Below are 12,555 nucleotides of genomic sequence, written 5' to 3'. Positions count from 1 at the left end.
TACGTTATTTACTTCAATTGCTTTCAACATAGTAATAGCGTCCTTCAAAAGGGAAATTAACCGTTTGTTACTGAGTCTCATGACGTAAGTCAAAGATGTTGGCAAAACAGTCACCAATTTTCGACAACCTCCATCTAAATTATCAATGATATTCGTGTGTTCTATCAACATGTCGATAATTGTTCCATACAGACGGACGTCTGCAGTGTTGAAGGTCAATGTCATGACGACGGCGACAACAAGTCATCACCAGAGGAGTGTCTCTATTGCGACGTCCGGGTGAACCAATTCTCGTGGACGCAAAGGGTACGATGAAGTTCATGCTCGTGTTACATCAACATGTCCATATTTACGATATAACACCCATTGTGATAAACCTCGGTTGAAGTTTTCAGCATACTTGAAAATCAGTTGTTAACATTAAGTTTTGTCGACATATTTTTTAATGTTTACATGTATCAATTCAAAGCATTTAATGACACACTTCGATACATGTCAACATCTGTGAAAGGGTCCCTTAAATGAATAGCGGATGGTGACACGAATTTCTTTCCCGATTTCTAGAATATCTTTTATCCTATTAATTATACTATTGCTATTTTAAATGTTCAACACGCTCCCTATATTTGTATCAATTTGTCAATGATGGTGTAATGATTTAATCATTTTAGGAGGGATATTGCTTGATAGAAAATGCATGTTACGAGAATGGGACATCTTCGACCCTGCCCTGTCAGTACTGCCATGTAAACAAATCCGACGGCGCTTGGACATTGGAGGTATCTCATTTATTCTCTTTTAATTAAATATAATTGTTGTTCCGAATTTGAAGTAGTGTATCTGTAAAGTACCGTATTGAATCTGAAAATGGTACTGAACTTTGAATGATACATTTTTAAACACGTGATAATTAACAAGTTATTTCGGTCCGAATTATTTTCTTCTAACATTGAACTGTTTTACTCGAACAAGAACATATTACAAGTGTAGAAGTATGTAATCAGTTTCCTTGTTTGTACGTCTGTCCGGATGTTTTATTTGTAAGAAGTTCTTGTTGTCCGTAGCATACATTTTACACCGTTGTAGAGATCAATTTCAATGTGCACACATAAATGATCGTAAGCGAAGTTCAGGGACACAATCGTATATAAAGAAGAAATAGCTGAATTATTTTGGGGGTTATGGGTTTTTTGGTGCACATTTGCATATGATAAATCGGCTTAGTCGATTCCGGATCCTTGATTTACTGATCCACTTTCAAACTTCGAGATACGACAGGTCATGTAAGTAACTATTTTTTTGTTATATAATGGTAACAATCTTTTCAGGACGGCTATTGTTTCATTGCCGGCGAGTGTTTTCCCCATGAAGCTGTAAACCCAACTGACGACTGTCACTACTGCGACGTTTCCATGGATACACAGAAATGGCAACGAAATACCAATATTTCTGGTGTGAAATTTATTTATTGATTATATTATATCGCGATAGTTGACTTGTTTAAGTATTGAGCATATGATCAATATGTTTGTTAATATAGTATCAATATGATGAAAAAATCATTTTTGCATTGAATAAGCCACTGGAAAGTGTATTGCACGGAATCGCATGTATAATAATTTGCTTTGTCACACAAGTTCCATAATCCATTGAGATAGAAAATAATGAAAATTATGCTATGTCTTTAAGCAATTCTTCTTGACGGCTTTGTGTATAAACATTAGTATCGTAACGACCTGTTTTTTTACGATGTACTTTATGAATATTATAATATTTTGAAAGTCAGTTATAAGTCCCATATTGATAAATAAATCATGGAAATATCAATATGATCCGAGTGTCGTGCATACGCTGTTTTCTTCCACAATTACGTAGGTACTTGTTAAAATACAAATCAAATGTCAGCATTGATAGTGTGTTAAAGAAATAAATAAACATAGAAAATACAATAAAACAATGAATTTTCAACCGTTGTTTTCGAAGTGTCTCAATCAAACCAATTATTTCAATTAATGTTTTATGGATGGGCTATAATTTTAGAATGCCAGGAACAGGAAGACAATGACGACAACACTGTTGGTGTGGCAATCGGAGCCGCCATTGGTGTTTCTGTCGCTATAGCAGCGGCATTAGCAGGTGGATTCTTCCTGCACAAACATCTGCAAGCAAAAAAAGCCGCGAACGTCTTGCATGCTAGGTATGGGGTTTACTAATACGAGTGTTGATATAATGTGTTGATTTTCGGGTGCAATCAGAAAGCCTTCTGAGTAGGTTCTTGTTTCGTTTACATTTAATGCTTTTGTAGTGTTCAGATTTTCGAAAGCAATACCAGGAAATTCATATCCTTTATAGGTCTAAGTAGATAAACGTTCATTGGTAAAAATAAGTTTTTTCTCGTCGCTATTTATTTTGTATCTGTTTCGTCAAACACTTTGAATGTCAGGCCCAGTATGCATATTAGAAATGACAATGTTTAAATAATTATACATAATAAATGCACAATCTTAATAATTGGAAACGTACACATATAGTGTAAAAATAAGTGTCCGTTTTATGGAAAGTATAGTATGTACTGTGGTAATGTCATATGCAACAAAAATCATTTGCATTCATTGTCGATAGTTTATAATTTGCAAAACTAATTTATAAATACGAATAATGTCAAAAGCTAAACTAATGCAGTGTAAAACATTTACAGTTTTTTGTAACTATACGATTTTTTACTTATTCAGAGCGACGGGTTCCTTGTTCGAAGGCCCGAAGAAAACTGTATTCAAGTTCAGGGTGGAACCGGCCCCTTCGGCACTAATCCAAAACCTGACCTTAAATGAGCTTGACCTTCAAGGTCGTCGCGCTGCTTCTCCTCGGCCTGCTAATACCGAGCACTACCATGAGGACCTTTCCAGCCCGTGTTAAACATCACAATTGACAGTTAAAATCATAACGTTATTTGATTTATTTTATTCTTTAATAGTTTAAACTCGCAATTTATATTTGTCGTAAAATAAAGCAAACACGTGTGGATGATTATCCACATAAAATTGAATACATTAATTGGCTTACATTAGATTATTTTTTCAATAGTAACGGAACCTGACACAAAAACTGTTTTGGTATTTAGTGAACTATAAATTGTTCTACTAGTTAACTTTAGCGTGTGCATTATTATTTAATTTAGAGGTTTATATTATTGATTGATTTTGCTATTTTATACTTTTTGTTGTTGTGTATTTTTATCTTGATTTTTATGAACTAATCTGTGTGATCTATTTCATGTATTTTTATCGCCGAAACAATCTAATAATCTTGCGTGTATGTTGTTTTATTTTATGCCATTCAATAAGTTAAGATTAAATATATTGTTTTATTCTTGTAGGTACATGATTGTTGATAAGGTAAACTATGGTTAATTAGTATTGTTTAAATTAATACCCGTTTACTGTAAATGTTATACAAACTGAGACCAGAATTGTAAAATCAAGAGTTTTCAAATGTTATGTTTTTATATTTTGCAGATAAATTTATCACACTAATAAAGCTCTCTTTTCTTTAAAAATGCTAATAAAATCTTTAACAAAACAATGTTTCTTATACAATGCTACCAAAGAAATCAAATACGTTTCTCAAACTGTACATATATATGTATATACTTTATTACATACTTCGTTAAATATTAGAAACAGACATGAATGTACATTCGGTTAAAGTTCCAATATATCACACGAGCTACTCGAGTGAAATTGAAGTCTGCGATTGATAATGCACTGAATCATTTAAAACTACTGCCATATCAATATAATGACCTGATAAACACAGCCGACAAGGTCCACATGATAGATCTGATCATATAAAATCATGGCAAGGAATTACGTGATTCAATATGTACTTCGTTCATCAAATGTTAACAATGATAAACATAAGGGGGAAGCTAAAGATCAAATAGATATGAGGCCTAGCCATGACGAAGTTGACGCTGACGTTCCGCAACAGGCGATAAAAGCTGCTGAACAGGGAACAGAGTCTGTGTCAGTGATTATATTGGTGATACGTATGTGTTTGTCCTGTTGGTTCATTACTGAGTAACCGCCGCAAGGGGGTGCTGCACTCTGTCTTCGTATGGATCTTACCCACTTTTCATGAAAACGGTTCGTCCTCAGAGCTTGGTGGCAAATGTGGTTAATTTTTTTTATTGTTGCTGGGTTATGTCATAAAACATTATTACTTCAGGGAAATAAATAATTGGCGTAATCGTTCGACATAGGATTTTTTTTAACAATGAAGGGCCAAAATCTTAAATTCAAATAAAAAAACATGCATCCTTAAATAGGTTCATCAATTGGCATTAAGATTAAATATGCCTATTTCACGTAAAAGTGTCATATTTATGCCAGTAATATTTGCATAATAACTACGCAATGCCAACGTAATGTAACGAACAGCTCTCGTCATTCGTCCTATGCGACGTCGAAAAACACACGTTTGTTCAAAATGTTGTAACACACCACTGACAAATTAATCCTTTTATTTGTAATATGAAATACATTTTCATTGATACTTCGCATTGTGATATAATACTTCATCGTGTACACAACTATATAATAATTACTTTATATAACGGACCATAGTTGTGATTTATTCGTATTTTTGTGAAATAACCTCAGATTTTTTATTTCGCAATACATCGCTGCAAACTAAAAATTGTTTGGGGTTATCAATTTCTGAAAATATACATGCTGATGATGGGGATGTTTTTTTTAATTTAATAAGGCAGATCACATAAATACAGACACTATAACATTAATGATTACAATGTGACACTTGTGTGTGCAATATAACTTAAATCAACAAATACAGTATGACAAAGTGTGATTACATCAAAACACACGCGTGTACAATATACTAGTTACAAACATATATGATAACAACATGACACAATTGTGTGCAAAATAATATGCATCGATAAAGACAACATAAAACCAATGTTTGCAATATAACATAATACTCGTTATGATACAATTATCATAAACGACACGTGTTTCGGAAGTAAATTCTGTTATTGTTTTCATCCGGGCAATATACGAGACTGGTTAGTAATGTTTGCAAATCGCACATTAATTATTTTGAACCAAGGAGGAACCAGTCGCATAAGTTAGTAGACTGCGTGCCTATTTTTACTCGCATCAATAGTTATAGTATTCGTACGCAATTCCAAAAGGTTGACTTCCTTTTCCGGTCATTTTACGTTGTTTTCAGTCATAAAAACTTTCTGAAAATTTTCTTAATTCATCGTTACTCAAAACACCAATATGCCGAAAAGAAAGCGGACAGAAACGGCGGCGGAACCGCAAGCTAATGGTACGGTAATTGATTTTGAGAAAATCATTACGGATTCCAACATTGTACCCCAAATATTCCGACTGATGCGGATCGGAACTGTGGTAAGGGCGGGCTGGCTGATGTGGTGGAACGTCCGGCCTCCTTTGTAGGTGTAAGACTAAGTGACGATGATTTGGCACTTCAAGTCCCTAATGCGATTAAAGAGCAAATTATAACTGGTCAATATGTCAATTTAGCCCTTTTGTTAAAAGGCCCGTCAGAACTTTTCACGTCGGGTGGTCTACTTACCTTGGCGGCTGACGGTTCTTTACAGACAAAACCTAAAGAATGCAAAGATAAGGTACCAAACATCGAAAAATGGACTGATGCGTTTTTTATATTTGCTTCCATTTATCAGAAACAACACCCGCATAAAATGCAGGAATTACTATAGTACATGTTTAATATTAGAGAGAGCGCAAAGCTTCCCAACCTGCCCCCTGGTCTCACATTAACCCGGACCGGTGGTGGCGCTGTACATTAGGGCTAGAGGTTAATCAGAGTTCCCTGACTAAGCCCAGAACAGCACGGGCAACATTAAATTACTTCAACCAAGCGGTTTGTAGGTTCAATAACTGTCGTTTCAGCCATTCATGTTCTGGGTGTGGTGGTCAACACCAACAAATAATTCGATAAGCCAAACAAAACCATCAACACATTTAGGAGGGAATTTCTCACCCCTTTTTCGTCACGGTGGAAGACCGTTCCCCAGAGGAAGACCTTCCACAGGCCGTAAATTCTAGCCAGAATCATTTACAACTAGTTCCAAGCCCTGTTGATGTCAACAATTTACAAGTTTATGCACAATGTTATGATAATATACTGATTCAAAAAGTGGTTGATGGATTTAAACACGGCTTTCCTATACCCTACACAGGCCCCCGTGTGTTTCGTGAAACTAAGAACCTTCAGTCAGCTGTTTCAATTCCTGATATTGTTGAACATAAAATAAGTGATGAAGTTTTATTGAAACGGGTAGCGGGGCCGTTTCAGTCACCCCCATTCCAGAACATGATCATTTCACCATTAGGTTTAGTTCCCAAAAAAAGTTGATGATACAGAAGTACCTGAACATAAAAAATTTCGAATGATACACCATCTTTCATGGCCTGATGGCATGTCAGTTAACGATTGTATTGAATCGGTTGACTATTCAGTACACTATTCTAGCTTCGATCAAGCAGTCAGTATGATCCAATGTTTCGGAAAGAATTGTAAGTTATTTAAGGCTGATATTAAAGATGCTTTTAGACTAATACCAATAAGGCCTCTGGACTGCTCGGTTTTAAATTCGAAAACCAATATTATTTTGATAAATGTCTACCATTGGTGCAGCAAGCAGTTGTAAAACATTCGAAATGTGCCCATCATTGTTTCAATTTTGTGTCGAAAAAACAGATACCATCTGGGGAACTTATGCATTACCTTGATGATTACCTTGGGGGAGATCATTCAACTGCTTCTTGCGCTTACCTACTCAAAATATTTCTCAGGGTTATGTCTGACATGGGCGTACCCATTGCAAAAGAGAAAATACAGGGTCGTAGTCGAGTAGTATTGTGGGAGCGAGCTTAGACCCTGTTCAAAATGTTTCAAATCATAGATCTTTAAAATTTCCAATCCCTATAGTATTGATTTGTGTGGTTTAATTGAGTATTTTTAATGTATTTAATATTAAAAATCAAGTAAAAAATGCGCTAAATAAACCGGATCGCTAACTTTCTACCAATAGTTTGCCCTATGTGAACGGAGGCAAAGAAAGCCTTACGCATGATCAAAAGAAGACGCCCGTCAAAACATAAACATACTAAGAACAATAGCGAGTAATTAGTAAATATTTCATTAGAATAAAATCAAATAAAAAGTAATTGTCAGGGACAAAACACGATATGCCAACAACAAAACGGGTAATGAGTAAATCTCTTAAGTCACGGACCATATGCCAACAACAAAACTGGTAATGAGTAAATCCTTATGGCCATGGACCATATGATAGCAGAATTGGTTGTCTTGCCCATCACATATTCCGGATTGATATCCTCCACACAGACTGCGACCCATGACTGGTTCCATAGTAGAGTCTCATCGTTTAGATCCTCTCGGATCAGGTTGTAGGCATTGCTAGTGACAACCCGTCCTGAAGCGTTCACCGTGATCTCGCCAAACCCGAAGGTTACTTCAGACACCGGCAGAAGGACCTTAAGCAACACGAACATTTCTTATTATGTACACGGTACATTAGTTGTAATTTAAAGTAAATGTATATTAAGTAATCGTGTTATATTTCTTTTAATCATACCTATTCGTGGATATTAGCCGGGTACATTGGTGATTGAAATTTGTATATCTGGTAAGAAGCATAGGCGCTTGATGGCAATGTTGCTGTTGTTTTTTTAATTTTTTATTTATTTATATATTTGAAAAATAAATAAATAAAACATTGCCATCGAGCGCCTAATGTAAGAAGGCGTAAATGTGTTGAGGTCATCATATTACTTGAAAACAATTATAAAGTCATCATTTTTGGTAAAACCGAATCAGATTCAACAAAATAAACAATACGATACCGATATGTAATATATTTTAGACACAAAATTAAAAAGACAGCAATGACCTATTTTACCACTATTTTAGACACAAAATTAAAAAGACAGCAAGGACCTATTTTACCACTATTTTAGACACACAATTAAAAAGACAGCAAGGACCTATTTTACCACTATTTTATACACAAAATTAAAGAGATAGCAAGGACCTATTTTACCACTATTTTAGACACAAAATTAAAAAGACAGCAAAGACCTATTTTACTACTGTTTTAGACACAAAATAAAAAAGACAGCAACGACTTATTTAACTACTATTTTAGACACAAAATTAAAAAGAACAGCAAGGACCTATTTTACTACTATTCAGCACAGGTGCTCATTACGTTATGATAAACACGCCTTGAACGTTGTAAAACAATTTGTTCCCGCTTAAAATGTAGCGTCCAATCCATCATTTATTTTTCAATTATTAACTATTTTAATGGGGAGCTCGGAGTTACGAAAAAACTAAAAACAGATTCGTCCATGTCGTAAGATATCAGGCGAAGCACTTATACAATCAAGACAAGAATCCATATACTTTTTCTAAGCCTTACAAGACGTATTCAAGGGAAAATAAGGCAGTAATTCTCTTTATATTCCGAGATTTATATTCCGAGATTGAACTGGTATAATGATTTATAGGATTCATGTATCAGATTCGTAAGACAGGTGTTATCACCCAATTCTTTGCAATTAACGTTGCTATACGGATACCACGTTTAATCTTCTAATGTTCAGTGTTGTGGTTTCAGAATTTCTTCCAGGATAATGTTCGTTGAGTATCCTTATTTCTTAAATCAAAATGAAGCAATATGTATGATTATTTTCGCGTTCATAGTGTGTGTTTTTTTCATTTTACAGGAATAAACAAATTACTTACCTGCTTACAAAAATAAGTCTTTAATAGGAAAGTGTCCGTCCTTATTGTTTTTTCCAACAGTGTCATCATCAAATGAATATTCTCCGTCTTCTTCCGCTCGTTTGTTAAATTGTTTGTTAGGGACTCTGGACTCCTCGTTCTGTAAGGGTAAAGTCGAGGTAAAAACTCAGTTTCTTTCCCGTCTTCATCTTTAAACCTCCACCTCGTTTCGAAACATGATTTCGGGACTCGGACTAATTGGTCAGGTCGTTAAGGTATTCCGCGTGTACTCTTCTGAAGAACAACTCTCAGTGCTTTAACATGTGTTAATGTTTCGGATGTAGCCTCCATGATATAAAGGAAACCAGTCCAGTTATGCTTTGCGCATTCCAAATCTACGAAATTTGAAATGTTGTGAGAATTATTCCGCATAAAGACTGATATGCTCTGACTGGTTATGTTGCTTTCTGGAGGAGGAGTTAAATAGAGGTGTAATGAGAAGGACCCAGTCCACTTAGCGCCGTAATACGATCAGCTTCCGTGTACACTTAGCATCCCTTCTGGACAAAAGACGTAATAACACTCGTCCTAAAACATATGAGTGAAATTGATCAACATTAGGGAAGCAGATTCGGACAGTTACCATTTTCCCCTGTAGCGTTTAAAATGATTTGTTCGCAGTTTGGCAAATGACAATTTAAAAAAAAAGAAATCGCATAGATTCAAACATAAATGTATGCATACTATTCGAACAATATAAATAAAACACCTAACAAAGAAAAATATTATAAATATATGTTTGTGTATCGATAGTCGTCCAACGAATAAAATTATAACGCGTTTGTAACGCTTTCCATCGATTTTTGAGCAAAACGTGCTACAATGGATACCGATATAATGCGTTTACTACGTTTCAGATTTGAAAGCATGAGTGTAGTAGCGGTCTTGTGTTCGATTTTCGGGGCAGGACTAGTGTTAATTATGTACAACTATTCCAAATATTGCAGTAATGTAAGTAAATTAATTTAATTATTATTATCAAAACGAAAATATGTGAACAAGTCTCTTACAGTCCCTGTCAATCGAAAGAATAACATGCATGCTAAAATAGCATCAGTTCTATTACCTATTAAAATCGATGTGTATGCAGTTGTTTTATTTTATTTTCCGAGTGGGGTTCAAATGCATTTTTACAAATACTGTCTTACGTTATTTATTTTCAGCATACTTAATATATAAACAATTAAATCATCAATGACAACCCGTTTAAAACGTGGTGTGGCATTGCAATTTAAATCGATTAAAAAGCTGCTGTTGAACTTTTTTAATATCGATATCAAATATATAAGTATCTGTTAAAATAAGTTAAAGTATTACCTTGAAAGGGTAAGAAACATGCCGTGGACCGCATTTTGAGACGCCTGAAATTGGCAAAGTCGGCACATCATGTTAAACATCTAAACTGCTCGTGTCCAAAATCGTTATGAAGGACTGAGTATACGGAAATCTAACGCCAATCTCGTCACTACAAACCTTCTGTTTATCGAGAAGAACTTTAAAATGCAGGCTCCACATGTTTCACACTGTATTATCTGAAAAACTGATTGATTGTATGCGAACGGATTGTCCAAAAAGGAGCAAGTGTCATGAAAGTTTAAGTCAGGAAAGATAACATCGTCTTTATCACCGATGCTTGTCTCGATGCACGCTAGATTGCTGACGTCTACGCTAGGAGGTGGTGTGAACACGCCGTTTTCTATGACGTCTTTTATGTTTGCGGTGGTAAGCATTGACGTCATGAAAGGATTTAATGGTTTTGCAATGTCGGCTGCAAAGTACCATGCTTCTATGTCATCATCGCCGTTACATCTTGCACATGCCTCATTTAAGTAAATGTTCCTTGTAGTTCTGGACATGACCGGGAAAATTTCCGAACCGTTGCCGTGACATTTCGGCGAACCATTCAAAGGCGATTTTGATGTCAAGGAATTGTTTATTGAATTAAAGAGTTTGCAAGTGTTAATGGTAAAATACGGAGGACTAAACAACGGCTGTTTTTGTGCGGAACCGTCTCGACGCCAAGCTAATTTGTCTGTGATCTTTGGACGCAAGCAAGATCAATGATTTATGTCGCCGTTGTTCTCCGGTTGGCCAATGCAACATAACGTGGTTGCCTTACAGGTAGTGTTAAAAACACACCTAAAGCAGCATTTATCAAAGGTCGCCGACGTTAAAGACAACGCTGGTGATTTCGCGCTGCATATTTTCATCAGAGGACATTCCTCAATCTTGAAAGACGAAAAGGAGGAAAGCCCGTCTCCGACAAAAATCCAAACAATAAAAGTTAATGTCCGAAACGTCAGATATGCATTCAAAAAAAATCGGGCGCTTATGGAATACAGGAGAAATAAAGACGAGCATGAGCTTAAAAGGGAACAGTACACTATTTGTTTGGTTTATAACCTTATTATTGCCATAATTTAAACACTACTTCTGTAACACAATAACAACCCTACATTTGGCTACATTCATTAGAATGTTAATGTGACATTAACGCAGATGCTGCCTACATCAATCAGATTCATAACGACCATGTAATTATAAGGACTACGTCAATACAGACACGTTCACTCTTATTTATTGCAATTAAAAAAGTGTCTCAATTTCAAAATTCTCAATTGCTGCTAGATATGGCAAAAGTTCACTTGTTGCTTTTACTTCATCTTGTAGCATATTTAGCATGGAATGCATTAATAATTAAAATAACAAAAAAATGCATGTATGTAATGCACTTGAAATAATAATGCATTACTAATAAAAATAAGTGAAAAACCTAACTGAACATTCTTTTATTTGATTTTGAAAAAAGACTGTAATGTATTTGACTTATCATGGCATAACTATTTCTGTACACTCATTGGTTAATAATGGAGGTGGGGCTTTCTGGGTTTTTTTCATTGCATAGCGAATGTAAACACATTCCGTTGAAAAGTTGTAAAGCTGATTCTCGCTTTCCACTAACTGGAGGTTCCAATTCGCCGTTTGGAAGAACTCGCCATGTTAAAACAACTGCCAACATCCGGGTCACTGATATGCTTCATTGTTCCTGGCAGGCTTGAATTGTATTGTTTCTTAATCAGGGTGCAGGATCACGTGACTGTGTGGGGTTCCGCCTTTTCACTTTAATGGATTTAAACACAACGGTTGGTGGTGCTTTATTTCAAATAACTTAAAAAAAATTCTTAAGAATTTCAACTAGTGCATAAAAGACAGATTTTTATGCTGCTTATGGCAATGTGAAATACATCAGAATTACTTTATTTTATAAGTCTGTGTTCTTGTTCAAAATTGGATTTGTACTAAAATGTAATGATTCACGGAACGTGAAATTTTGTCACCGAATTCAGACGTATTCAAGGATTTATTATTATACCTTAAGGCATCGGCAAAAACTGCACGAAAAACTGTCTTTTATGCACTTAAGATTTTTGCAAATGTATTTCAATTACTTGAGATATTTGCAAAAATAAAGTTCTTAACGGTGTGATTACATTCTGTCCAGCCGTGTGTAAACCCCTGAAAACCCCGTCGATTCTGCACCCTGTAATATAGAAGCGCCAATAATAGTATGGTTGATCAATTACTCGCAATGACCGACAAGAAGCGGCATACTTTTAAAAAATGAAATTTGACCATTTTGATCCGTAATTTTTTGTGTCAATCCGTAGA

At 35.3% G+C, this 12,555-nt stretch overlaps 1 protein-coding gene across 1 annotated transcript in view; it reads left to right on the top strand.

The window, feature by feature from the left end:
* The window catches only part of LOC127835391 (uncharacterized), a 43,986-nt gene extending 40,449 nt beyond the window's left edge, over positions 1 to 3,537 (top strand). Inside the window, exons 59-63 of the mRNA XM_052361797.1 lie at positions 193 to 306; positions 672 to 779; positions 1,329 to 1,452; positions 2,041 to 2,197; positions 2,733 to 3,537. Coding sequence (XP_052217757.1) covers positions 193 to 306; positions 672 to 779; positions 1,329 to 1,452; positions 2,041 to 2,197; positions 2,733 to 2,916 — 687 coding nt within the window. The 3' untranslated portion in view covers positions 2,917 to 3,537. The remainder of the gene's footprint in view (positions 1 to 192; positions 307 to 671; positions 780 to 1,328; positions 1,453 to 2,040; positions 2,198 to 2,732) is intronic.
* The last annotated feature ends 9,018 nt before the right edge of the window (positions 3,538 to 12,555 follow it).

This window comes from Dreissena polymorpha, chromosome 6 (genome assembly GCF_020536995.1).
Source record: "Dreissena polymorpha isolate Duluth1 chromosome 6, UMN_Dpol_1.0, whole genome shotgun sequence".
Classification (NCBI taxonomy): domain Eukaryota; kingdom Metazoa; phylum Mollusca; class Bivalvia; order Myida; family Dreissenidae; genus Dreissena; species Dreissena polymorpha.
The sequence above is the reverse complement of the archived record's forward strand: the minus strand, read 5'-3'. Positions and strand labels throughout refer to the sequence as shown.